We start from the raw sequence: 27,827 nt of genomic DNA on the forward strand, positions 1-27,827 counted from the left end.
CACAGATCTCAGTGCTGGTGGGTATACAGGAGTTGGGAGGGGTAGACTCGGGGAATGTTGGAAGGTATGTACACTTGTACACAGATCACTGTGCTGGTGGGTATACAGGAGTTGGGAGGGGTAGACTCGGGGAATGTTGGAAGGTATGTACACTGGTACACAGATCACCGTGCTGGTGGGTATACAGGAGTTGGGGGAGGGGGGGGGGGGTAGACTCGGGGAATGTTGGAAGGTATGTACACTGGTACACAGAGCTCAGTGCTGGCGGGTATACAGGAGTTGGGGGGGGTAGACTCAGGGAATGTTGGAAGGTATGTACACTGGTACACAGATCTCAGTGCTGGTGGGTATACAGGAGTTGGGAGGGGGGGGGTAGACTCGGGAAATGTTGGAAGGTATGTACACTTGTACACAGATCTCAGTGCTGGTGGGTATACAGGAGGTGGGGGGGGTAGACTCAAGGAATGTTGGAAGGTATGTACACTGGTACACAGATCTCAGTGCTGGCGGGTATACATGAGTTGGGAGGGGTAGACTCGGGGAATGTTGGAAGGTGTGTACACTGGTACACAGATCTCAGTGCTGGCGGGTATACAGGAGCTGGGGGGGGGTAGACTCGGGGAATGTTGGAAGGTATGTACACTGGTACACAGATCACCGTGCTGGTGGGTATACAGGAGTTGGGGGAGGGGGGGGGGGTAGACTCGGGGAGTGTTGGAAGGTTTGTACACTGGTACACAGATCTCAGTGCTGGTGAGTATACAGGAGGTGGGGAGGGTAGACTCAGGGAATGTTGGAAGGTATGTACACTGGTACACAGATCTCAGTGCTGGTGGGTATACAGGAGTTGGGAGGGGTAGACTCGGGGAATGTTGGAAGGTATGTACACTGGTACACAGATCACCGTGCTGGTGGGTATACAGGAGTTGGGGGAGGGGGGGGGTAGACTCGGGGAATGTTGGAAGGTATGTACACTGGTACACAGATCTCAGTGCTGGCGGGTATACAGGAGTTGGGGGGGGGGGCAGACTCGGGGAATGTTGGAAGGTATGTACACTGGTACACAGATCGCAGTGCTGGCGGGTATACAGGAGTTGGGGGGGGGGTAGACTCGGGGAATGTTGGAAGGTATATACACTGGTACACAGATCTCAGTGCAGGCGGGTATACAGGAGTTGGGAGGGGTAGACTCGGGGAATGTTGGACGGTATGTACACTGGTACACAGATCACTGTGCTGGCGGGTATACAGGAGTTTGGGGGGAGTAGACTCAGGGAATGTTGGAAGGTATGTACACTGGTACACAGATCTCAGTGCTGGCGGGTATACAGGAGTTGGGGGGGGTAGACTCAGGGAATGTTGGACGGTATGTACACTGGTACACAGATCTCAGTGCTGGCGGGTATACAGGAGGTGGGGAGGGTAGACTCAGGGAATGTTGGAAGGTATGTACACTGGTACACAGATCTCAGTGCTGGCGGGTATACAGGAGTTGGGGAGGGTAGACTCAGGGAATGTTGGACGGTATATACACTGGTACACAGATCTCAGTGCTGGCGGGTATACAGGAGTTGGGGGGGGGAGTAGACTCGGGGAATGTTGGAAGGTATATACACTGGTACACAGATCTCAGTGCTGGCGGGTATACAGGAGTTGGGGGGGGGAGTAGACTCGGGGAATGTTGGAAGGTATGTACACTGGTACACAGATCTCAGTGCTGGCGGGTATACAGGAGGTGTGGGGGGGTAGACTCGGGGAATGTTGGAAGGTATGTACACTGGTACACAGATCTCAGTGCTGGCGGGTATACAGGAGTTGGGGAGGGGATAGACTCGGGGAATGTTGGACGGTATGTGCACTGGTACACAGATCTCAGTGCTGGCGGGTATACAGGAGTTGGGGGGGGTAGACTCGGGAAATGTTGGAAGGTATGTACACTGGTACACAGATTACAGTGCTGGTGGGTTATACAGCAGGTGGGGGGTAGTCTCGGGAATGTTGGAAGGTATGTACACTGGTACACAGACCACAGTGCTGGCGGGTATACAGGAGTTGGTGGGGGGTAGACTCGGGAATGTTGGACGGTATGTACACTGGTAGACAGATCTCAGTGCTGGCGGGTATACAGGAGGTGGGGGGGGTTAGTCTCGAGGAATGTTGGAAGGTATGTACACTGGTACACAGATCACCGTGCTGGTGGGTATACAGGAGTTGGGGGAGGGGGGGGGGGTAGACTCGGGGAATGTTGGAAGGTATGTACACTTGTACACAGATCACTGTGCTGGCGGGTATACAGGAGTTTGGGGGGAGTAGACTCAGGGAATGTTGGAAGGTATGTACACTGGTACACAGATCTCAGTGCTGGCGGGTATACAGGAGTTGGGGGGGGTAGACTCAGGGAATGTTGGACGGTATGTACACTGGTACACAGATCTCAGTGCTGGCGGGTATACAGGAGGTGGGGAGGGTAGACTCAGGGAATGTTGGAAGGTATGTACACTGGTACACAGATCTCAGTGCTGGCGGGTATACAGGAGTTGGGGAGGGTAGACTCAGGGAATGTTGGACGGTATATACACTGGTACACAGATCTCAGTGCTGGCGGGTATACAGGAGTTGGGGGGGGGGAGTAGACTCGGGGAATGTTGGAAGGTATATACACTGGTACACAGATCTCAGTGCTGGCTGGTATACAGGAGTTGGGGGGGGGAGTAGACTCGGGGAATGTTGGAAGGTATGTACACTGGTACACAGATCTCAGTGCTGGCGGGTATACAGGAGGTGTGGGGGGGTAGACTCGGGGAATGTTGGAAGGTATGTACACTGGTACACAGATCTCAGTGCTGGCGGGTATACAGGAGTTGGGGAGGGGATAGACTCGGGGAATGTTGGACGGTATGTGCACTGGTACACAGATCTCAGTGCTGGCGGGTATACAGGAGTTGGGGGGGTAGACTCGGGAAATGTTGGAAGGTATGTACACTGGTACACAGATTACAGTGCTGGTGGGTATACAGCAGGTGGGGGGTAGTCTCGGGGAATGTTGGAAGGTATGTACACTGGTACACAGACCACAGTGCTGGCGGGTATACAGGAGTTGGTGGGGGGTAGACTCGGGAATGTTGGACGGTATGTACACTGGTAGACAGATCTCAGTGCTGGCGGGTATACAGGAGGTGGGGGGGGGTTAGTCTCGAGGAATGTTGGAAGGTATGTACACTGGTACACAGATCGCAGTGCTGGCGGGTATACAGGAGTTGGGGGGGTAGACTCGGGGAATGTTGGACGGTATGTACACTGGTAGATAGATCGCAGTGCTGGCGGGTATACAGGAGGTGGGGGGGTGGTAGACTCGGGGAATGTTGAAAGGTATATACACTGGTACACAGATCTCAGTAACATAGTAACATAGTATCTGAGGTTGAAAAAAGACAATTGTCCATCGAGTTCAACCTATTTGTGGTGTCCTATGCATGATGATTTGACTAAAATTTCTGACTGATGCTGCTGTCAGCCATTGCATTTTATCCGTATTTATAGTAACTATAATGCATGACTATGCACCATACCCCTGGATATCCTTATCCAATAGGAATTTATTTAACCCATTCTTAAAGGTGTTGACAGATTCCGCCATTACAACTCCCTCGGGCAGGGAATTCCAAACACGTATTGTCCTTACCGTGAAAAAGCCTTTACGCCGTATTGTGCGGAATCTCCTCTCCTCTAACCTGAGCGAGTGTCCACGAGTCCTCTGTGTTGATCTAACCAAAAACAGGTCCCGCGCAAGCTCTGTGTATTGTCCCCTTATATATTTGTAGATGTTGATCATATCCCCTCTTAGTCTCCGCTTTTCCAATGTAAACATGCCTAGTCTTTCAAGCCTTTCCTTGTATTCCATCGTCTCCATGCCCTTAATTAGTTTGGTCGCCCTCCTCTGTACCTTTTCAAGCTCCAGGATATCCTTTTTGTAGTACGGTGCCCAGAATTGTACACAGTATTCAAGGTGTGGCCTCACTAGTGATTTATATAACGGGAGTATAATACTCTCGTCCCTAGCATCAATACCCCGTTTTATGCATGCTAATATCTTATTAGCCTGCTTTGCTGCAGTCCTACTTTGGGTACTACTGCTTAGCTTGCTATCTATGAGGACACCTAAGTCCTTTTCCAGTACAGAATCCCCTAATTTTACCCCATTTAGTAGGTAGGTGTAATTTTTGTTCTTGTTACCACAGTGCATTACCTTACACTTGTCTGTGTTGAAGCGCATTCTCCATTTGGCTGCCCATGCTTCTAATTTAACTAAGTCGTTCTGAAGAGACTCGGCATCCTCCTCTGTATTTATAGCCTTACACAATTTGGTATCATCTGCAAAAATTTACACCATGCTCTCTAGACCTTCTGTTAGGTCGTTAATGAAAATATTGAACAATAGCGGCCTTGCGGCACACCACTTAGCACTTCAGTCCAAGTTGAAAAAGATCCATTAACCACAACGCGCTGCTTCCTATTATCTTACCAGTTTTTGACCCAAGTGCATATTGTGCTTCCTAGCCCTGATTCTTGTTGCTTGTATATAAGTCTCATGTGTGGTACAGTATCGAACGCTTTGGCAAAGTCTAAAAAGATTACATCCACGTCTTTACCCTGATCTAGGTTTGCGCTTACTGTTTCATAAAAGCCAAGTAAGTTGGTTTGACAGGATCTGTCCTTCATAAACCCATGTTGATTCCTTTTAATGACCTTATTGGTTTCAAGGAACTTCTGAATACTATCTCTTAGAATACCTTCCAATACTTTCCCCACTATAGATGTAAGACTAACTGGTCTATAATTACCTGGTTCAGCTTTACTTCCCTTTTTGAATATAGGCACTACTTCCGCTATACGCCAGTCTTTGGGAACCATACCTGATATAACTGAATCCTCAAAGATCAAAGATAGCGGTTTTGCCAGTTCAGAGTGAAGCTCCATTAGAACCCTTGGATGAATACCATCGGGCCCTGGTGATTTATTAATCTTTAAATGTTTTAATCGGTCACAGACTACTTCCTCGCTTAAATAAGTACCTATCAGTGTGATATTCTCATTATTGAGATTGTGTGTCAGTCCCTGAATTGGGTCCTCTCTAGTGAATACTGTAGAAAAAAACTCATTTAGTGTGTCCGCTATGTCATTATCATTTTTGCTTAAGACTCCCAACTTGTCTTTCAAGGGGCCTATACTCTCCTTTTTTAATCTCTTGCTATTAATGTATTTAAATAATTTTTTGGGATTCGCTTTGCTTTCCTTTGCTACTAGTTTTTCAGTTTCTACTTTAGCCGCTCTTATTTCCTTTTTGCAATTTTTGTTACATTCCTTATAGTGCTGAAATGACTCTGCTTCCCCGTCAGATTTGTATTTTTTAAATGCTCGCCTTTTCTTGCCCATAAGTTCCTTAATCTTTTTGTTAAGCCACATCGGTTTATGATTTTTATTCCCTTTTTTGCTACTCATAGGAATATATTTGAGTGTATTTTTAGCTAGCAGGAATTTTAGTACCTCCCATTTCTCCGTAGTATTTTTTCCTAAAAACAAACCTTCCCATTCAATATCCCTGAAAAATACCCTCATCTTTTCAAAATTTGCTTTGCTAAAGTTTAAAGTCCTAGTTGAGCCAGTATAGGGCTGTTTGTAGAAACTGATATTGAATGTGACCATATTGTGGTCGCTGTTTCCTATGGGTTCCCCTACTATAATACCCGATACCAAATCCTGATTGTTTGTTAATACCAGGTCTAAGATTGCATTGTACCTAGTTGGTTCCTCAATTAGTTGGACTAGGTAGTTCTCATTTAGTGTGTTTAAAAACATACTGCCCCTAGCAGTATCACATGAATCGTTTTTCCAGTTTATCTCTGGATAGTTAAAATCTCCCATCACTACTATGTCTCCTACTCCTGCTGCTCTTTCAATTTGCTTTAGTGACAATTCCTCATCAGATGCGTTGATACCAGGCGGCCTATAGCAGACACCCAATACTAACTTTTTTATTCCTTTTTCCCCGCATGCAATTTCTACCCATAATGTCTCAACAGTGTCTACAGTCCCCTCCTGAATATCTTCCCATATATTAGGTTTTAAAAACGGCTTTACGTAAAGACACACCCCTCCACCCTTTTTATTTAGTCTGTCTCTCCTAAACAGTGTATAGCCCTCTAGATTGACTGTCCAATCATGAGATTCATCCCACCAAGTTTCAGTAATGCCTATAATATCACACTGTTTGCTTGCTGCAAGTATTTCTAGTTCACCCTTTTTACCAGTAATGCTACTGGCGTTTACATACATACAACTAAGATAAGTATTTTCCCTTGCATTAGGGACATCTTTCACCTTATGTAGCAATGATGACCTGTAATCGTCATTGGTTAGTGCTTTAGTAAAATCCCTTTTAGTACCCATGTTAGTAACCTTACCGCCTGCTCTTACCCTCCCCCCAACTTCTCCCCCATTTCGTTCACTACCGCCATCCCCACTATTCTCACTGCATGACCCGTAGTTTCTAGCTAAACCCTCCCCCCAGGCTCCTAGTTTAAAATCTCCTCCAACCTTCTAACCATCCTTCCCCCCAGCACCGCTGCCCCCTCCTCAGTCAGGTGCAATCCGTCACGACAAAAGAGATGGCGCCTGACTGAGAAGTCCGCCCAGTGTTCCAGGAACACAAACCCCTCTTTCCTGCACCAATCCCTAAGCCACACATTTACCTCCCTAATCTCCCTCTGCCTCCCTGGACTAGCGCGTGGCACGGGTAATAATTCCGAGAATATTACCTTAGATGTCCTTGCCTTCAGTTTCTTTCCTAAGTCCCTATAGTCTTTCTTAAGTACATCCCACCTTCCGCTAACTTTGTCATTGGTGCCAACGTGCACCAAGACCGCCGGGTCTTTCCCAGCCCCTCCCAACAATCTATCTACCCGGTCCGCGATGTGCCGTACCCGAGCACCCGGGAGACAACAGACTGTACGGCGATCACGGTCCCGGTAGCAGATTGCCCTATCTGCCTTCCTGATGATAGAATCCCCTACCACCACCATTTGACTAGGTACCTCACTATCTTTTATCCCAACCGCGCCAGAGGGACCGCACCTCTGGATGCTAGAGGGAGCAGTCTCCTCCGGCACCGTCATTTCTTCGCTATCATCCTCCGATTCCTCGTCCAATCGGGCAAATTTGTTCGGGTTTGATAGTTCGGAGATGTCGTGCCTCCCCCTCTTTTTCTTCCTTCTAACTGTGACCCAACTGGCTACCTGATCATCATCCTCTTCTACCAGTGACCCCTCCCGCAACTCCTCCACCGTTCTGTCTAAACTACGCTCGAGATTGTGAATCTCCCGCAGTCGCGTAACGGTTTGCTCTAGATCAGTTACCTGGGCTTCCAGGGTAACCGTTCGCACACACCTCGTGCAGATGTAATCACACTGGGCCGGTAGCTCCAGGTGTGCATACATCTTGCACGACATGCACTGAGTGAGGTCCTCAATCACAGCCCCTCCCATATTGTTTGCAAGGTCTAACTCCCTGTTACACTCAAAGAAAAAGCGGCAAAAATAAAAAAATAGAAGACAAGCAATATCACTTATACAATAATTAAGCTGGCTTATACTTATCTATCTTTGTGCGGTTCTTGGTCCTTCACTTTTATGCAGCCGTAGTACTCTCTCCTGCGGCACCTATACTCCACTTAGCAGTTGCAAGCGGGTATACAGGAGTTGGTGGGGGGGTAGACTCGGGGAATGTTGGAAGGTATATACACTGGTACACAGATCTCAGTGCTGGCGGGTATACAGGAGTTGGGGGGGGGGGTAGACTCGGGGAATGTTGGAAGGTATGTACACTGGTACACAGATCCCCGTGCTGGTGGGTATACAGGAGTTGGGGGAGGGGTGGGGGGGGTAGACTCGGGGAATGTTGGAAGGTATGTACACTTGTACACAGATCTCAGTGCTGGTGGGTATACAGGAGTTGGGGGGGGTGGTAGACTCGGGGAATGTTGGACGGTATATACACTGGTACACAGATCTCAGTGCTGGTGGGTATACAGGAGTTGGGGGGGGGGGTAGACTCGGGGAATGTTGGAAGGTATGTACACTGGTACACAGATCGCAGTGCTGGCGGGTATACAGGAGTTGGGGGGGGGGTAGACTCGGGGAATGTTGGAAGGTATGTACACTGGTACACAGATCTCAGTGCTGGCGGGTATACAGGAGTTGGGGGGGGGGGGCAGACTCGGGGAATGTTGGAAGGTATGTACACTGGTACACAGATCGCAGTGCTGGCGGGTATACAGGAGTTGGGGGGGGGGGTAGACTCGGGGAATGTTGGAAGGTATATACACTGGTACACAGATCTCAGTGCAGGCGGGTATACAGGAGTTGGGAGGGGTAGACTCGGGGAATGTTGGACGGTATGTACACTGGTACACAGATCGCAGTGCTGGCGGGTATACAGGAGGTGGGGGGGGGTGGTAGACTCGGGGAATGTTGGAAGGTATATACACTGGTACACAGATCTCAGTGCAGGCGGGTATACAGGAGTTGGGAGGGGTAGACTCGGGGAATGTTGGACGGTATGTACACTGGTACACAGATCGCAGTGCTGGCGGGTATACAGGATGTGTGGGGGGGTAGACTCGGGGAATGTTGGAAGGTATGTACACTGGTACACAGATCGCAGTGCTGGCGGGTATACAGGAGTTGGGGGGGGGGTAGACTCGGGGAATGTTGGAAGGTATATACACTGGTACACAGATCGCAGTGCTGGCGGGTATACAGGAGGTGGGGGGGGTAGACTCGGGGAATGTTGGACGGTATGTACACTGGTACACAGATCGCAGTGCTGGCGGGTATACAGGATGTGTGGGGGGGTAGACTCGGGGAATGTTGGAAGGTATGTACACTGGTACACAGATCGCAGTGCTGGCGGGTATACAGGAGTTTGGGGGGGGGGGTAGACTCGGGGAATGTTGGAAGGTATATACACTGGTACACAGATCTCAGTGCATGCGGGTATACAGGAGTTGGGAGGGGTAGACTCGGGGAATGTTGGACGGTATGTACACTGGTACACAGATCGCAGTGCTGGCGGGTATACAGGATGTGTGGGGGGGTAGACTCGGGGAATGTTGGAAGGTATGTACACTGGTACACAGATCTCAGTGCTGGCGGGTATACAGGAGGTGGTGGGGGGGGGGTAGACTCGGGGAATGTTGGAAGGTGTGTACACTGGTACACAGATCTCAGTGCTGGCGGGTATACAGGAGGTGTGGTGGGGTAGACTGGGGAAATGTAGCAGGCTCACGACCCCTTCTTTTGGAGGCTCTGATTTATAACCCTAGGACAGTGATGGGCGGGGGGGGGGTGTTGGGGTGTTGTGTATGTCATGTCTGCTCTCACCCACACACATCGCTATAAGGCTAGAGGTTATATTTTACATCTGCCCCTTTGGAGGCTCCTGATAACTTTACGTTTGTCTCTTTCAGGAAACTGTTAAACAATTGCTGTGACCCCGGACAACTCTTCTCCATGACAAAGGTGAACACCCTGGTGGGCGAGAACCTCTGGTTTGATGGCGAATTGTTATATTCGTTGACTATCGACAATGCAACGTACAACCTCTTCCCGCAGGTGAGTGGAGGGATCACTCATTACCTCAGGGTCCCAGTACAGGCGGAGAAGCGCAAATGTTGTCTGGTTCAAATATTTGTGGCATTCAGTATAGGAGTGTGGCATGTAGTATATACGGTGTATCTTCCCTGTGCTGAGTAATACGGGGCTCTCATGTTTGTATACTATAGCCCTTCCACATAAATAGGTGCGCCACTGTCTGACACAGGTAATACGCTGACTAGCCCACCCAAGTGACCGATATTGCAGTGACAATGAAGAGTATATCTCTGCCGGATGTTTATACACCGATGTAGCCGTCTGATATATTACACACTGCACACGCTCAGAAAACCACAGACAACAGGCGCAGGAAGTCCGCTGAGCTGCAGACGCATTTCCCAGAATAACTGAGGTTAGTCCAGATGTATCTCGCTGATCTGTACACATTCTCCAGCTGCTGCAGAACCTCTGTCATTCTCTCACCAGTGCAGAATCTACTACCTCGTATCCCAGCTCAGTAGGTGCAGGTCTGACATATATACCAAAGCCACAACCATATTACAGGAGTGATAACAAACATTAATCACCATTGCACGAGGCGTGGAATGTACTAAAGATGAAACCTGTCATTTCTCCTGTAATTTATTGATATGTCCGATACAGTCTCAACAATAACTACTATTATTGTTAGCCAATATATGGCGCCACAAGGGATCTGCAGCGCCTAACACAGGGCACAAACACAAACACTATGACCAGAACCAGAAGAAGGGGACTTACAGTACAGAACGTTGCGGGACGTGGTTTATACACATTGCAGTATCAGCAGATAGGGGTCTACGGGTCCCTATGTACTAAGACCCTCATTCCGAGTTGTTCGCTCGCAAGCTGCTTTTAGCAGCATTGCACACGCTAAGCCGCCGCCTACTGGGAGTGAATCTTAGCTTATCAAAATTGCGAACGAAAGATTCGCAATATTGCGAAAAGACTTCTCTGTGCAGTTTCTGAGTAGCTCCAGACTTACTCTTCCACTGCGATCAGTTCAGTGCTTGTCGTTCCTGGTTTGACGTCACAAACACACCCAGCGTTCGCCCAGACACTCCCCCGTTTCTCCAGCCACTCCCGCGTTTTTCCCAGAAACGGCAGCGTTTTTTCACACACACCCATAAAACGGCCAGTTTCCGCCCAGAAACACCCACTTCCTGTCAATCACACTCCAATCACCAGAACGAAGAAAAAACCTCGTAATGCCGTGAGTAAAATTCCTAACTGCATAGCAAATTTAATTGGCGCAGTCGCACTGCGGACATTGCGCATTAGCGACTAATCGCTCCGTTGCGAGAAAAATATAACGAGCGAACAACTCGGAATGACCCCCAAAGCTGTGGTGAGAGATAAACAGCTCCTGACATTTTTTTAACACAGCCTGTAACATGGCAGTTAGGAGCTGATTGGCTGCTACTTTATCTCTCTCCAAGGCTTAGTACATAGATCCCATAATACCCAAATAAGCAGCAGGGGGCAGATCCTAAGGGTTCGTTGCCGTTGTAGGCAGTGGGGAGGAGATTATGGTGTAAGTGAGGGAGAGAAAAGGGCCCTGCTCGTGAGAACTTACACCACCATCTGTAATTTACTGCACGTTTGCCCTCAGATAAAACCTACAATCCCCAGTCTGGATCAGGTTTCAAATCTCTTTATAAAATAAGGTAACAGACGGCGGAAGCCACGTGTGAGACATAACTCTCCCTTCTGTCCATTTATTTGCACGCTAAGGCGCACGCTAAGGCGATATCCTCGCAGACGCCTGATGTTCTTCAGCTGCACATAAGCCTAAGGTCTATTTACTAAGACTTGGACGGTGATAAAGCACCAGCCAATCAGCTCCTAGCTGCCACGTTACGTGTTTGTCTTCTAGTGCCTAGTTTGCCTATGCCCAGGGCCGGCTCTGTATATTATGCTATGTATCTGTTACGCGCCTTGAGTCCTATTGGAGAAAGAGCGCTATAGAAATAAAAGTATTATTATTATTATTATTAGCTCTGCATATATTGCGGCATCTCATCCCGGCCAAACACTTCTCCCCTCATCTCCCGCCAGGGTCTCTATATAACGGGCGCCGGCAGAGCTGCTCTCTGTCATATATAATATATAGTAATGTTGGGTTCTGCTACTCATTGTTCACATTAAGAATTTGTGTATCATAAGATACACTGCACTCCCTACCGTACTCCCTACTGTGACTGAATAGGTATTACAAGTCACCTCTTACATCTGTGATACAGCCTCGTAACGTTATATGGAATACTCTAATAGACATATAATATACAGTAGGGAGAGTGATGTAACAGGGAAAGGCGCCGTATTGGCAGGATTGGATTTAGTAGGTGCTTACCAATAACTACCGAATACTTAAGAGAGAAACAGTAGAGTGTCAGCTCATGTGGCAAGTAGTAATCAACAAAAGAACTGACCATGGCCTTTAAGTGGTGATGGCTTATTATTGCCAATAATGGCTTTATTCACACTGCGAGCTTCTATATTGTATGTGTGCGGATTCCTGCATTGTGTGTCCTGTGTGATTCTGAGGAGCTGTATAGCGGGGACGACTGTCACTACAGTGACGCTAAGGATAGAGTCATTTATTCTGATTGGTTAACAACTGCCCTCCCCGCTGCACCCACTGTCCTCCCCGCTGCACCCACTGCCCTCCCCGCTGCACCCACTGCCCTCCCTGCTGTACCCACTGCACTCCCTGTCGCACCCACTGTCTTCCCACCCGCACCCACTGTCCTCCCTGCCGCACCCACTGTCTTCCCACCCGCACCCACTGTCTTCCCACCCGCACCCACTGTCCTCCCTGCCGCACCCACTGCCCTCCCTGCACACCCACTGTCCTCTCTGCCGCACCCACTGCCCTCCCTGCACACCCACTGCCCTCCCCGCTGCACCCACTGCCCTCCCTGCACACCCACTGCCCTCCCTGCACACCCACTGCCCTCCCTGCTGTACCCACTGCCCTTCCTGCACACCCACTGCCCTCGCCGCTGCACCCACTGCCCTCTCCACTGCCCTCCGTGCACACCCACTGCCCTCCCCGCTGCACCCACTGCCCTCCCTGCACACCCACTGCCCTCGCCGCTGCACCCACTGCCCTCTCCACTGCCCTCCCTGCTGTACCCACTGCACTCCCTGCTGCACTTTCCTTCCCGCTGCACCCACTGCCCTCCCTGCACACCCACTGTCCTCCCCGCTGCACCCACTGCCCTCCCTGCACACCCACTGTCCTCCCCGCTGCACCCACTACCCTCCCTGCACACCCACTGCCCTCCCCGCTGCACCCACTGCCCTCCCCGCTGCACCCACTGCCCTCCCTGCACACCCACTGCCCTCCCTGCTGCACCCACTGACCTCCCCGCTGCACCCACTGCCCTCCCTGCTGTACCCACTGCACTCCCTGTTGCACTTTCCTCCCTGCTGCACCCACTGCTCTCCCCGCTGCACCCACTGCCCTCCCTGCACACCCACTGTCCTCCCCGCTGCACCCACTGCCCTCCCGCTGCACCCACTGCCCTCCCTGCACACCCACTGTCCTCCCCGCTGTACCCACTGTACTCCCTGCTGCACTTTCCTCCCCGCTGCACCCACTGCCCTCCTCGCTGCACCCACTGCCCTCCCCGCCGCACCCACTGCCCTCCCTGCTGCACCCACTGTCCTCCCTGCCACACCCGCTGCCCTCACTGCTGCACCAGCTGCCCTCCCTGCCGTACCCACTGCCCTCCCTGCCGCACCCACTGTCCTCCCTGCCGCACCCACTGTCCTCCCTGCCGCACCCACTGTCTTTCCTGCCGCACCCACTGTCCTCTCTGCCGCACCCGCTGCTGCACCCACTGTCCTCCCTGCCGCACCCGCTGCTGCACCCACTGTCCTCCCTGCCGCACCCACTGTCCTCCCTGCCGCACCCACTGTCCTCCCTGCCGTACCCACTGTCCTCCCTGCTGCACCCACTGTCCTCCCTGCTGCACCCACTGCCCTCCCTGCACACCCACTGTCCTCCCTGCCGCACCCGCTGCTGCACCCACTGTCCTCCCTGCTGCACCCACTGCCCTCCCTGCCGCACCCACTGTCCTCCCTGCCACACCCACTGTCCTCCCTGCCGCACCCGCTGCTGCACCCACTGTCCTCCCTGCTGCACCCACTGCCCTCCCTGCCGCACCCACTGTCCTCCCTGCCGCACCCACTGTTCTCCCTGCTGCAATGTTCCGTCACTGAGGATGGCTGGGAAACACTAATGTGTCTATGTCTAGGAAACTCCATTCAAGCTGCCCATGAAGAAGTGCTCTGTGGTCGGCAATGGCGGGATACTGAAAGGGAGCCGATGTGGGAAGAATATTGATGAAGCCGACTTTGTTATACGGTAAGAGAGACCCCGGACCACCTGGCGAAACCCTAGCTGTCCTGTATCAGACCCACACGTTATGTGTCTTCTGCCGGATAGTGGGATGTGATGTAACATTGTATCACATTTATTACCAGTTTCTTATGCCGGATAGTGGGATGTGATGTAACATTGTATCACATTTATTACCAGTTCCTTATGCCGGATAGTGGGACGTGATGTAACATTGTATCACATTTATTACCAGTTTCTTATGCCGGATAGTGGGATGTGATGTAACATTGTATCACATTTATTACCAGTACCTTATGCCGGATAGTGGGACGTGATGTCACATTGTATCACATTTATTACCAGTTTCTTATGCCGGATAGTGGGATGTGATGTAACATTGTATCACATTTATTACCAGTTTCTTATGCCGGATAGTGGGATGTGATGTAACATTGATTCACATTTATTACCACTTTCTTATGCCGGGTAGTGGGATGTGATGTAACATTGTATCACATTTATTACCAGTTTCTTATACCGGATAGTAGGATGAGATGTAACATTGTATCACATTTATTACCAGTTTCTTATGCCGAATAGTGGGATGTGATGTAACATTGTATCACATTTATTACCAGTTCCTTATGCCGGATAGCGGGATGTGCTGTAACATTGTATCACATTTATTACCAGTTTCTTATGCCGGATAGTGGGATGTGATGTAACATTGTATCACATTTATTACCAGTGTCTTCTGCCGGATAGTGGGATGTGATGTAACATTGTATCACATTTATTACCAGTTTCTTATGCCGGATAGTGGGATGTGATGTAACATTGTATCACATTTATTACCAGTTTCTTATGCCGGATAGTGGGATGTGATGTAACATTGTATCACATTTATTAATTACCAGTTTCTTATGCCGGATAGTGGGATGTGATGTAACATTGTATCACATTTATTACCAGTTCCTTATGCCGGATAGTGGGATGTGATGTAACATTGTATCACATTTATTACTAATTTCTTATGCCGGATAGTGGGATGTGATGTAACATTGTATCACATTTATTACCAGTTTCTTATGCCGGATAGCGGGATGTGATGTAACATTTTATCACATTTATTACCAGTGTCTTCTGCCGGATAGTGGGATGTGATGTAACATTGTATCACATTTATTACCAGTTTCTTATGCCGGATAGTGGGATGTGATGTAACATTGTATCACATTTATTACTAGTTTCTTATGCCGGATAGTGGGATGTGATGTAACATTGTATCACATTTATTACCAGTTTCTTATGCCGGATAGCGGGATGTGATGTAACATTGTATCACATTTATTACCAGTTTCTTATGCCGGATAGCGGGATGTAATGTAACATTGTATCACATTTATTACTAGTTTCTTATGCCGGATAGTGGGATGTGATGTAACATTGTATCACATTTATTAACAGTTTCTTATACCGGATAGTAGGATGAGATGTAACATTGTATCACATTTATTACCAGTTCATTATGCCGGAGAGCGGGATGTGATGTAACATTGTATCACATTTATTACCAGTTTCTTATGCCGGATAGTGGGATGTGATGTAACATTGCATCACATTTATTATCACTTTCTTATGCCGGATAGTGGGACGTGATGTAACATTGTATCACAGTTATTACCAGTTTCTTATGCCGGATAGCGGGATGTGATGTAACATTGTATCACATTTATTACCAGTTTCTTATGCCGGATAGCGGGATGTGATGTAACATTGTATCACATTTATTACCAGTTTCTTATGCCGGATAGTGGGATGTGATGTAACATTGTATCACATTTATTACCAGTTTCTTATGCCGGATAGTGGGATGTGATGTAACATTGTATCACATTTATTACCAGTTTCTTATGCCGGATAGCGGGATGTGATGTAACATTGTATGACATTTATTACCAGTGTCTTCTGCCGGATAGTGGGATGTGATGTAACATTGTATCACATTTATTACCAGTTTCTTATGCCGGATAGTGGGATGTGATGTAACATTGTATCACATTTATTACCAGTTTCTTATGCCGGATAGCGGGATGTGATGTAACATTGTATCACATTTATTACCAGTTTCTTATGCCGGATAGTGGGATGTGATGTAACATCGTATCACATTTATTACCAGTGTCTTATGCCGGATAGTGGGATGTGATGTAACATTGTATCACATTTATTACCAGTTTCTTCTGCCGGATAGTGGGATGTGATGTAACATTGTATCACATTTATTACCAGTTTCTTATGCCGGATAGTGGGATGTGATGTAACATTGTATCACATTTATTACCACTTTCTTATGCCGGATAGTGGGATGTGATGTAACATTGTATCACATTTATTACCAGTTTCTTATGCCGGATAGCGGGATGTGATGTAACATTGTATCACATTTATTACCAGTTTCTTATGCCGGATAGCGGGATGTAATGTAACATTGTATCACATTTATTACTAGTTTCTTATGCCGGATAGTGGGATGTGATGTAACATTGTATCACATTTATTAACAGTTTCTTATACCGGATAGTAGGATGAGATGTAACATTGTATCACATTTATTACCAGTTCCTTATGCCGGAGAGCGGGATGTGATGTAACATTGTATCACATTTATTACCAGTTTCTTATGCCGGATAGTGGGATGTGATGTAACATTGCATCACATTTATTATCACTTTCTTATGCCGGATAGTGGGACGTGATGTAACATTGTATCACAGTTATTACCAGTTTCTTATGCCGGATAGCGGGATGTGATGTAACATTGTATCACATTTATTACCAGTTTCTTATGCCGGATAGCGGGATGTGATGTAACATTGTATCACATTTATTACCAGTTTCTTATGCCGGATAGTGGGATGTGATGTAACATTGTATCACATTTATTACCAGTTTCTTATGCCGGATAGTGGGATGTGATGTAACATTGTATCACATTTATTACCAGTTTCTTATGCCGGATAGCGGGATGTGATGTAACATTGTATGACATTTATTACCAGTGTCTTCTGCCGGATAGTGGGATGTGATGTAACATCGTATCACATTTATTACCAGTTTCTTATGCCGGATAGTGGGATGTGATGTAACATTGTATCACATTTATTACCAGTTTCTTATGCCGGATAGCGGGATGTGATGTAACATTGTATCACATTTATTACCAGTTTCTTATGCCGGATAGTGGGATGTGATGTAACATCGTATCACATTTATTACCAGTGTCTTATGCCGGATAGTGGGATGTGATGTAACATTGTATCACATTTATTACCAGTTTCTTCTGCCGGATAGTGGGATGTGATGTAACATTGTATCACATTTATTACCAGTTTCTTATGCCGGATAGTGGGATGTGATGTAACATTGTATCACATTTATCACCCGTTTCTTATGCCGGATAGTGGGATGTGATGTAACATTGTATCACATTTATTACCAGTTTCTTATGCCGAATAGTGGGATGTGATGTAACATTGTATCACATTTATTACCAGTTTCTTATGCTGGATAGTGGGATGTGATGTAACATTGTATCACATTTATTAATAGTTTCTTATGCCGGATAGTGGGATGTGATGTAACATTGTATCACATTTATTACCAGTTTCTTATGCCGGATAGTGGGATGTGATGTAACATTGTATCACATTTATCACCAGTTTCTTATGCCGGATAGTGGGATGTTGTTATGCACACCAGTGCCTGCAGGAAAGTACTAGTGTCAGAACTGTTATGCACTCCAGTGTCTGCAGGAATGTACTGGTGTTTGAACTGTTATGCAAAACAAATGGACTCACAGACAAACTGGGGAATATGACATAACGTACACAGAAGGTGATAGGGTAACAAAATACACACAAAGTGAACAGAGAAGCCCAGAGGCTAAGGAACTGGGTATCTCCCTTGTATTAGAACTGCTCAGATGTAAAAAGCAAGATGTTGTGTTTTAATACGTAGAGAACCCGAAATGCTGTTGCTAAGGGCAACAGCAAAACCCTAAAGGGTTACCAACGGGTGTGGCAGTAAACTCCTTGGTCAGAGATGGAATGATAGACACAAGGAGAGCCTCCACAATCCTGATTCTCACTTGCAGTGCACAGGTTTAAGCTTACTGCCACTAAACTGACCCTTGACACCTAGCACAGTGAGACAGGATTAGACAGGCAAGTGTTAGAATACAGCCGCAAACTTGCTAAGTTCACAGAGTAATAACAGAACCCCAGCAAGCTAAACGACTGACTCCAGTCTTACTGCTAGGTCTGGATTGGCAGAGTGTAATACCAAATCCCCAGGCCTATTTGCAGTAAGCAACAAACAAATACAAAGCTACACAGTACTGGCTAACTTTCATGAACTGACTAACCAACAGAGATTCAGCAGCATCTGCTTACCCTGAAAAGAGGCCTTATAAAGCAGGTGCTGTCCACGCCCCACTCAGACCTCACAGACTGTGAGCACAAAAACCAGCACCGGATCCCCTGCCGTGCACAGAGCCTATAACCACTGCACAGCAAAAGACCCGAACCGGAGTATCAGCTGCGCTCAGGTTACTCCACTAGCACTTGTCTCCCGGTTGCCATGACGACGTGGCAGCACAGGGCAGGAGACCCTAACAGTACCCCCCCTCTGACGAGGGGTCAAAGAACCCCTACCACCGGGTTTATCGGGGAACTCCGAGAAGAAAGAGCGTATCAGTCTGGGGGCATGAAGATCACAACTGCGCACCCACGACCGCTCCTCCGGGCCATACCCCTTCCAGTGCACCAAAAATGACAGCCGACCCCGAACCACCTTGGAGTCAAGAATCCTTTCAACAACAAACTCCCTCTGGCCACGTATCAGAAGAGGGGAAGGTCTTCCACTGGAAGAAGGATTACTAATCGCCCGTTTTAAAAGGGAACAATGAAATGTTTTATTGATACCCAAAGAACGGGGCAGATCTAACTGAAATGCCACCAGATTGATAACCCTGGTGATCTTATAAGGGCCGATGAGCCGGGGCCCTAACTTATGAGATGGCTGTCTCAACTTCAAATTCTTGGTAGACAACCAGACGAAGTCTCCTAATTTGAAGCTGCAGGGTCTTTTCCGCTTATCAAAAACCCTTTTGGTCACTAATGACACAGACACAAGGGCTTTCTTCACTTTCCGCCAAATACCTCTAAGGACCGAAACCACAGAGGAACCACCAGGCGTGGAGTCCAGGGGGTCAAAAGAATTGGCCTTAGGATGATGCCCATACACACAAAGGAAGGGAGAGATCCCTGTAGCAGAGTGAGCCGCGTTGTTATAGGCAAACTCCGCCATGGACAGATGAGCAACCCAGTCAGTCTGACACTTGGAGACATAACACCTGAGGAACTGCTCCAAGGACTGGTTCACCCTTTCAGTCTGCCCATTAGACTGCGGATGGTAGCCTGACGACAAGCTGACAGAAATCTGGAGATCGGAACAAAATGCCCTCCAGAATTTGGCCACAAACTGGGATCCGCGGTCAGAGACCACATCAAGTGGCAACCCGTGGAGACGCACAACATGCAGCATAAATAATTCAGACAGGCGTCTGGCTGATGGCAGCCCAACCAGTGGAACGAAGTGCGCCATCTTCGAAAACCTGTCAACGACAACCCAGATGGCTGTCATCCCCGAGGATTTGGGCAAGTCCACCACAAAATCCATTGAAATGTGGGTCCATGGCTTAGATGGGATAGAGAGTGGATGTAATGGGCCAACAGGAACCCCTCTAGGAGTCTTATTTCGGGCACAGATGTCACATGCCCGAACCCACTGATCCACATCCTTAGCCACCGAGGGCCACCACACCGCCCTAGATAGCAACTCCCGAGTTCTGGCAATACCCGGGTGACCTGCCGACTTCTTGGCATGGAATTCCAGGAACACTCGCTGTCTTAACCTAGGAGGCACAAACAAAAGACCTACCGGAAGGTCTGGAGGAGCCTGCTCCTGTGCTCTAAGGACTAATGATAAGAGGTCCTGGGTAATGCCCACTTTAATACATGATGGGGAAACAATGGGCAACGGCTCCTCGGTGGTCTCCTGGATTGGAGCAAAACTCCGCGAGAGCGCATCAGCCTTGATGTTTTTTGACCCAGGGCGATATGTTATCAAAAAATTAAAGCGAGCAAAAAACAAAGCCCATCGTGCCTGCCTGGCATTGAGACGCTTCGCTGACTCTAAATATGCCAGATTCTTATGGTCGGTGAGAATTGAGACCACAAACTTAGCCCCCTCAAGCCAGTGTCTCCACTCCTCGAGTGCATCCTTAATAGCCAACAATTCCCGGTTACCCACGTCATAATTCATCTCGGCAGGCGAAAATTTACGGGAAAAGTAAGCACAGGGATGAAGGCGATTATCAGACACTCCCATCTGAGAAAGCACTGCCCCAATACCCATCTCAGAGGCATCCACCTCCACCACAAAAGGACGCTCTGGATCTGGGTGTCGCAGCACCTTGGCCGAAACAAATGCCCTTTTGAGACGGGCAAAAGCCTCTTTAGCCTCACAAGACCAGTGAGCAACATCCGCCCCTTTCTTAGTGAGTGCCACCAAGGGCGCCACTATAGACGAAAATCCAGCGATAAATCGTCTATAAAAATTCGCAAAGCCCAGGAAACGCTGAAGCGCCTTCAAACTAGTGGGCTGCACCCAATCCAGGACTGCCTGTACCTTGGAACCCTCCATTTGGAAACCTTCTGGGGAGATAATATATCCTAGAAATGCGATTTGCTGAACTTCAAATTCGCACTTCTCCAGCTTCGCCCCAAGCCGGTGGTCTCTGAGTTTCTGGAAGACTAAGCGTACATGCTTCCGATGTTCCTCCAGGGAATGGGAGAAGATTAGGATGTCATCTAAGTATACAACTAAGAATCTATCCAAATATTCCCTGAGCACATCATTCATGAAATCCTGGAAGACTGCCGGGGCATTACAGAGCCCAAAAGGCATCACCAAATATTCATAATGCCCTGAGTGGGTATTAAAGGCAGTCTTCCATTCATCCCCCTCTCTTATTCGGATTAGATTGTACGCACCGCGTAGGTCAATCTTAGAAAAAATGGTGGCAGTACGAAGCTGGTCAAACAAGACCGAAATGAGAGGCAGTGGGTATGAGTTTTTAATCGTGATACGGTTCAATTCCCTGAAGTCGATGCAGGGTCGCAACGAACCGTCCTTTTTACCCACGAAGAAGAACCCCGACCCAACTGGAGACTGTGAAGGTCTGATAAATCCCTTAGCCAAGTTCTCCTGAATGTACTCTGCCATAGCCTGAGTCTCAGGACGTGACAGGGAGTACAACCTGCTCTTGGGAAGCTTAGCATTTGGCAACAAATCAATGGCACAGTCATAGGGGCGATGGGGAGGTAGTACCTCTGCAACTTTTTTGGAGAACACGTCCGCAAAATCTGCATAACACCCTGGCAATCCTGGCAAACTTAGCTGCGAGAGCCTGACTGGAAGGCTCAAGCAACTCCTGAAACAATCAGTACCCCAACTAAGAATCTCCCCAGAGACCCAGTCAAATTGAGGATTGTGGGCCCTTAACCAGGGTAACCCCAACACCAATGGGGCAAAAGTACAGACAGTCACATAAAAGGACAATTTTTCAGAGTGTGTGGCTCCAATAAACAAAGAAATCTGGCTAGTGCAAGAGGTAATTTTACCTTGGGATAATGGTTCCCCGTTTAACCCACAAATCTCAATTTCCGATGCCAAGGGTACTAAGGGAACAGAGTGTTTTAGGGCGAATTGGCGGTCCATAAAAACCCAGTCGGCCCCACTGTCCACAAAGGCCTCAGTCTTGACAGTTTGACCGAGGATCTTCAAGGTCACCGGAATGATAAAAGTCTTCTTGGGAAATTCTGACTTCTGGCCTGACAGGATATTTCCCATCACCCTCAGGCCCTGAAGTTTTCCGGCTTTTCTGAGCATGATACTACCACATGACCTTTATTCCCATAGTACAAACACAACCCCTGCTGTCTCCTCCGCGTCTTCTCACGCGAGGAGAGGCGGGTAGCCCCAATCTGCATAGGCTCCTCAGAAAATTCCTCAGAGTCTGAGGTTCCCTTGGGAAGGAAGGAAATCTCAGTCTCCCTTTCAAGCCTACGCTCTCTCAGCCGTCTATCCACCCGGATGGATAACTGCATGAGCTGATCCAAGCTATCAGGCAAGGGATATTGTACCAGTTGGTCCTTTATCTGGTTAGAAAGACCTCTTCGGTACTGGTGTCTCAGGGCTGGGTCATTCCACTGGGTATCATGGGCCAACCTCCGAAACTCCGTACAGTAAACCTCAACTGGCCTTCGCCCTTGCTTAAGGATCGAAATCTGAGCCTCGGCTGAGGCCGTCTTGTCAGGGTCATCATACAACATGCCCAGTGCCGTAAAAAAAGCATCAACACTTTTAAGCGACGGACAGTCAGGCTGCAACCCATATGCCCAGACCTGTGGGTCTCCTTGTAGCAAGGAAATCACTATGCCCACCCGCTGAATCTCCGACCCAGAAGACTGAGGCCTAAGCCGGAAGTATAGCTTGCAGCTCTCCTTGAAACAAAAGAACTGCGAGCGATCTCCAGAAAAACGATCCGGGAGATTTACTTTCGGCTCCTTAACCCCTGCAGGTGCTGCTGCTGCGGGAGCTCCGCCAGCAGCCTGGGAGGTGTGCATTTTAATGGACAAATCATTAAATTGCCGAGTCAGGACCTGCACCTGATCGACCACCTGTTGCAACGTATTTTGAGGGGTATGCTCCATATTCCCACAAAATTTCAACAGGAGTATTAGGCTGCTGAATATGTTATGCACACCAGTGCCTGCAGGAAAGTACTAGTGTCAGAACTGTTATGCACTCCAGTGTCTGCAGGAATGTACTGGTGTTTGAACTGTTATGCAAAACAAATGGACTCACAGACAAACTGGGGAATATGACATAACGTACACAGAAGGTGATAGGGTAACAAAATACACACACAGTGAACAGAGAAGCCCAGAGGCTAAGGAACTGGGTATCTCCCTTGTATTAGAACTGCTCAGATGTAAAAAGCAAGATGTTGTGTTTTAATACGTAGAGAACCCGAAATGCTGTTGCTAAGGGCAACAGCAAAACCCTAAAGGGTTACCAACGGGTGTGGCAGTAAACTCCTTGGTCAGAGATGGAATGATAGACACAAGGAGAGCCTCCACAATCCTGATTCTCACTTGCAGTGCACAGGTTTAAGCTTACTGCCACTAAACTGACCCCTGACACCTAGCACAGTGAGACAGGATTAGACAGGCAAGTGTTAGAATACAGCCGCAAACTTGCTAAATTCACAGAGTAATAACAGAACCCCAGCAAGCTAAACGACTGACTCCAGTCTTACTGCTAGGTCTGGATTGGCAGAGTGTAATACCAAATCCCCAGGCCTATTTGCAGTAAGCAACAAACAAATACAAAGCTACACAGTACTGGCTAACTTTCATGAACTGACTAACCAACAGAGATTCAGCAGCATCTGCTTACCCTGAAAAGAGGCCTTATAAAGCAGGTGCTGTCCACGCCCCACTCAGACCTCACAGACTGTGAGCACAAAAACCAGCACCGGATCCCCTGCCGTGCACAGAGCCTATAACCACTGCACAGCAAAAGACCCGAACCGGAGTATCAGCTGCGCTCAGGTTACTCCACTAGCACTTGTCTCCCGGTTGCCATGACGACGTGGCAGCACAGGGCAGGAGACCCTAACAGATGTGATGTAACATTGTATCACATTTATTACCAGTTTCTTATGCCGAATAGTGGGATGTGATGTAACATTGTATCACATTTATTACCAGTTTCTTATGCCGAATAGTGGGATGTGATGTAACATTGTATCACATTTATTACCAGTTTCTTATGCCGAACAGTGGGATGTGATGTAACATTGTATCACATTTATTACCAGTTTCTTATGCCGAATAGTGGGATGTGATGTAACATTGTATCACATTTATTACCAGTTTCTTATGCCGAATAGTGGGATGTGATGTAACATTGTATCACATTTATTACCAGTTTCTTATGCCGGATAGCGGGATGTGATGTAACATTGTATCACATTTATTACCAGTTTCTTATGCCGGATAGTGGGATGTGATGTAACATTGTATCACATTTATTACCAGTTTCTTATGCCGAATAGTGGGATGTGATGTACCATTGTATCACGTGTCCTTACAGTGTCTCTAACATTGTGTCTGTCAGAATATCCTGTGATATAATCCAGCACCGCAGTAACAAGGACAGAATGGATTAATAAAGAAACAATGTAACAACCCCCCCCCCCTCCCCCACAAACACCCACCCACAGTGTCACACACACACACACGGTCACACACAGTCGCACGCCCGCACTGTAACACCGTATATTCATAAAAAGACAAATAAATAAGGTATCAGACACTTGGTTACTTGGTTGCGTATTTCTAGTGTATAATGGAGTTAGTTTCCCTGTAATAGAAGCAATGGAAATACAAAATGTTTATATCAAATAGAAATGAGGCACAAACGAGGTAAGTCTTCCTGGAGGGCTACTTATTACTGGTGGTAGATGAGGCCATGTCCTTATTATGATTAGCTACAGATACAGAAATGATTGTATGACACAGTATTTGTTTCCTGTATGTGTATCCTGGGGAGAATGCTTGGTACATGTGCAGTTAGTAAATCTGGTGTAATTCTGGTTTCCCGGCCCGGACGGATCCCTGTGCTCAGGTGATACTTACCTGGCCAGTGTACTTATCTTCATATCTCATCCTGAGGCAATAACATTGTCGCACGTTGTCTCTACAGGTGTAACCTGCCCCCGCTGGGCAGCGAATACAGTCCAGACGTGGGAACAAGGACTCAGCTGGTGACGGCGAATCCGTCCATTATAGACAAAAGGTAAGTTGTCTCAGGTGTTTTTGCTGCTTGAAAATCATTTGCCCTGTTTCATTTCCATCACTTTGCTCGTCCTAGAATTGTACTCGGGAATCAAGTCCTTTATTTCCGCCTAAAGGACACAGCCTCAGTCAGGTCTAGATCCTCCCGGCTGTATGACAGACTGAGGAGGAATACTGTATGTAGGTCGTCCTTCGTGTACTGTAAGAGCAGTGCCGGATGTGAATGGTGCTAGCCGGGACTAATTAGGCTGCAGAGTGATTGTGAGCTGGGGGCGCAGGCTCTGTCTTTCCCAGATGGCTCCTTTGTGCCTCAGAAGAAATAAAACGCTGATCTGGCATCTTACGGTATCTTGTCACGCACATACCCAGTGTCGGTAATCCGGCAATGAGTATCCGCAGCCAGTCCCAGATCTGGATTACCAAACCATCCACGCTATCCGGAGGATGATCAGGGCATTGGCTGGTCCATGTGGCGCGGTAGCACAGTGGTGGGTACAAATTATACTTAGGCTTTACAGAGGAGCTCACAGAGATGAAACCTTTGTACATGACAGGCAAAGACTTTTACATTGAAAGCATTTGTAGCGGCAGCTTGTGGACCCTGCTCCTTCCGGATGGAGTTCAGGAGGCTGACGTGACACCAAGAGAAGCTCGTAGCCGGTTGCTGTTGGTTGTGGGGTATAGGGAGCCTTGTATCACATGTTCCCATATCCCCCTGTGTTATAACTAATGGATACGTTTATATACAGCGCATGTCTGTTATAGATGTCACCACGGGACACAAAACACCTCATCATTGGCAAGGAATAAAGGAATAGGCCGCTGTTTCTATGGTACATCTTCAGCACATTAATGTTATATAAGATACAAGCCGCCTTTCAGCGACTGGGGAAGAAATGTCAGAAAGTGACCCCAACTCTTAGTCACCCCCATGGTCACAGCGGTTTCTTAGTGTTTCCACCAGGAGCCCCCGGCGACCTTAGTCCTCACTGCCTGTAAATCGAAGACTGCGTTATCAGTATACTGTAGGTCCCAGCGACTCCTAGTCCTCACTGCCTGTAAATCAGAGACTGCGTTATCAGTATACTGTAGGTCCCAGCGACCTTAGTACTCACTGCCTGTAAATCGGAGACTCCGTTATCAGTATACTGTAGGTCCCAGCGACTCCTAGTTCTCACTGCCTGTAAATCAGAGACTGCGTTATCAGTATACTGTAGGTCCCAGCGACTCCTAGTTCTCACTGCCTGTAAATCAGAGACTGCGTTATCGGTATACTGTAGGTCCCAGCGACTCCTAGTTCTCACTGCCTATAAATCAGAGACTCCGTTATCAGTATACTGTAGGTCCCAGCGACCTTAGTACTCACTGCCTGTAAATCGGAGACTCCGTTATCAGTATACTGTAGGTCCCAGCGACTCCTAGTTCTCACTGCCTGTAAATCAGAGACTGCGTTATCAGTATACTGTAGGTCCCAGCGACCTTAGTTCTCACTGCCTGTAAATCAGAGACTGCGTTATCAGTATACTGTAGGTCCCAGCGACCTTAGTACTCACTGCCTGTAAATCGGAGACTCCGTTATCAGTATACTGTAGGTCCCAGCGACTCCTAGTTCTCACTGCCTGTAAATCAGAGACTGCGTTATCAGTATACTGTAGGTCCCAGCGACTCCTAGTTCTCACTGCCTGTAAATCAGAGACTGCGTTATCGGTATACTGTAGGTCCCAGCGACTCCTAGTTCTCACTGCCTATAAATCAGAGACTCCGTTATCAGTATACTGTAGGTCCCAGCGACCTTAGTACTCACTGCCTGTAAATCGGAGACTCCGTTATCAGTATACTGTAGGTCCCAGCGACTCCTAGTTCTCACTGCCTGTAAATCAGAGACTGCGTTATCAGTATACTGTAGGTCCCAGCGACCTTATTTCTCACTGCCTGTAAATCAGAGACTGCGTTATCAGTATACTGTAGGTCCCAGCGACCTTAGTTCTCACTGCCTGTAAATCAGAGACTCCGTTATCAGTATACTGTAGGTCCCAGCGACTCCTAGTTCTCAGTGCCTGTAAATCAGAGACTCCATTATCAGTATACTGTAGGTCCCAGCGACTCCTAGTTCTCACTGCCTGTAAATCAGAGACTCCGTTATCAGTATACTGTAGGTCCCAGCGACCTTAGTTCTCACTGCCTGTAAATCGGAGACTGCGTTATCAGTATACTGTAGGTCCCAGCGACTCCTAGTTCTCACTGCCTGTAAATGGGAGACTCCGTTATCAGTATACTGTAGGTCCCAGCGACCTTAGTTCTCACTGCCTGTAAATGGGAGACTCCGTTATCAGTATACTGTAGGTCCCAGCGACTCCTAGTTCTCACTGCCTGTAAATCGGAGACTCCGTTATCAGTATATTGTAGGTCCCAGCGACCTTAGTTCTCACTGCCTGTAAATCAGAGACTCCGTTATCAGTATACTGTAGGTCCCAGCGACTCCTAGTTCTCACTGCCTGTAAATCAGAGACTCCATTATCAGTATACTGTAGGTCCCAGCGACTCCTAGTTCTCACTGCCTGTAAATCAGAGACTCCGTTATCAGTATACTGTAGGTCCCAGCGACTCCTAGTTCTCACTGCCTGTAAATCAAAGACTCCGTTATCAGTATACTGTAGGTCCCAGCGACTCCTAGTTCTCACTGCCTGTAAATCAGAGACTCCGTTATCAGTATACTGTAGGTCCCAGCGACTCCTAGTTCTCACTGCCTGTAAATCAGAGACTCCGTTATCAGTATACTGTAGGTCCCAGCGACTC

At 47.9% G+C, this 27,827-nt stretch overlaps 1 protein-coding gene across 2 annotated transcripts in view; it reads left to right on the plus strand.

Moving 5' to 3' along the window:
• ST8SIA1 (ST8 alpha-N-acetyl-neuraminide alpha-2,8-sialyltransferase 1) overlaps positions 1–27,827 on the plus strand; it is a 125,336-nt gene that overhangs the window by 72,539 nt on the left and 24,970 nt on the right. For both annotated transcript variants that reach the window (XM_063929394.1, XM_063929395.1), the window contains exons 2-4: positions 9,524–9,668; positions 13,955–14,064; positions 24,940–25,032. In XM_063929394.1, coding sequence (XP_063785464.1) covers positions 9,524–9,668; positions 13,955–14,064; positions 24,940–25,032 — 348 coding nt within the window. The remainder of the gene's footprint in view (positions 1–9,523; positions 9,669–13,954; positions 14,065–24,939; positions 25,033–27,827) is intronic.

This window comes from Pseudophryne corroboree, chromosome 6 (genome assembly GCF_028390025.1).
Source record: "Pseudophryne corroboree isolate aPseCor3 chromosome 6, aPseCor3.hap2, whole genome shotgun sequence".
Classification (NCBI taxonomy): domain Eukaryota; kingdom Metazoa; phylum Chordata; class Amphibia; order Anura; family Myobatrachidae; genus Pseudophryne; species Pseudophryne corroboree.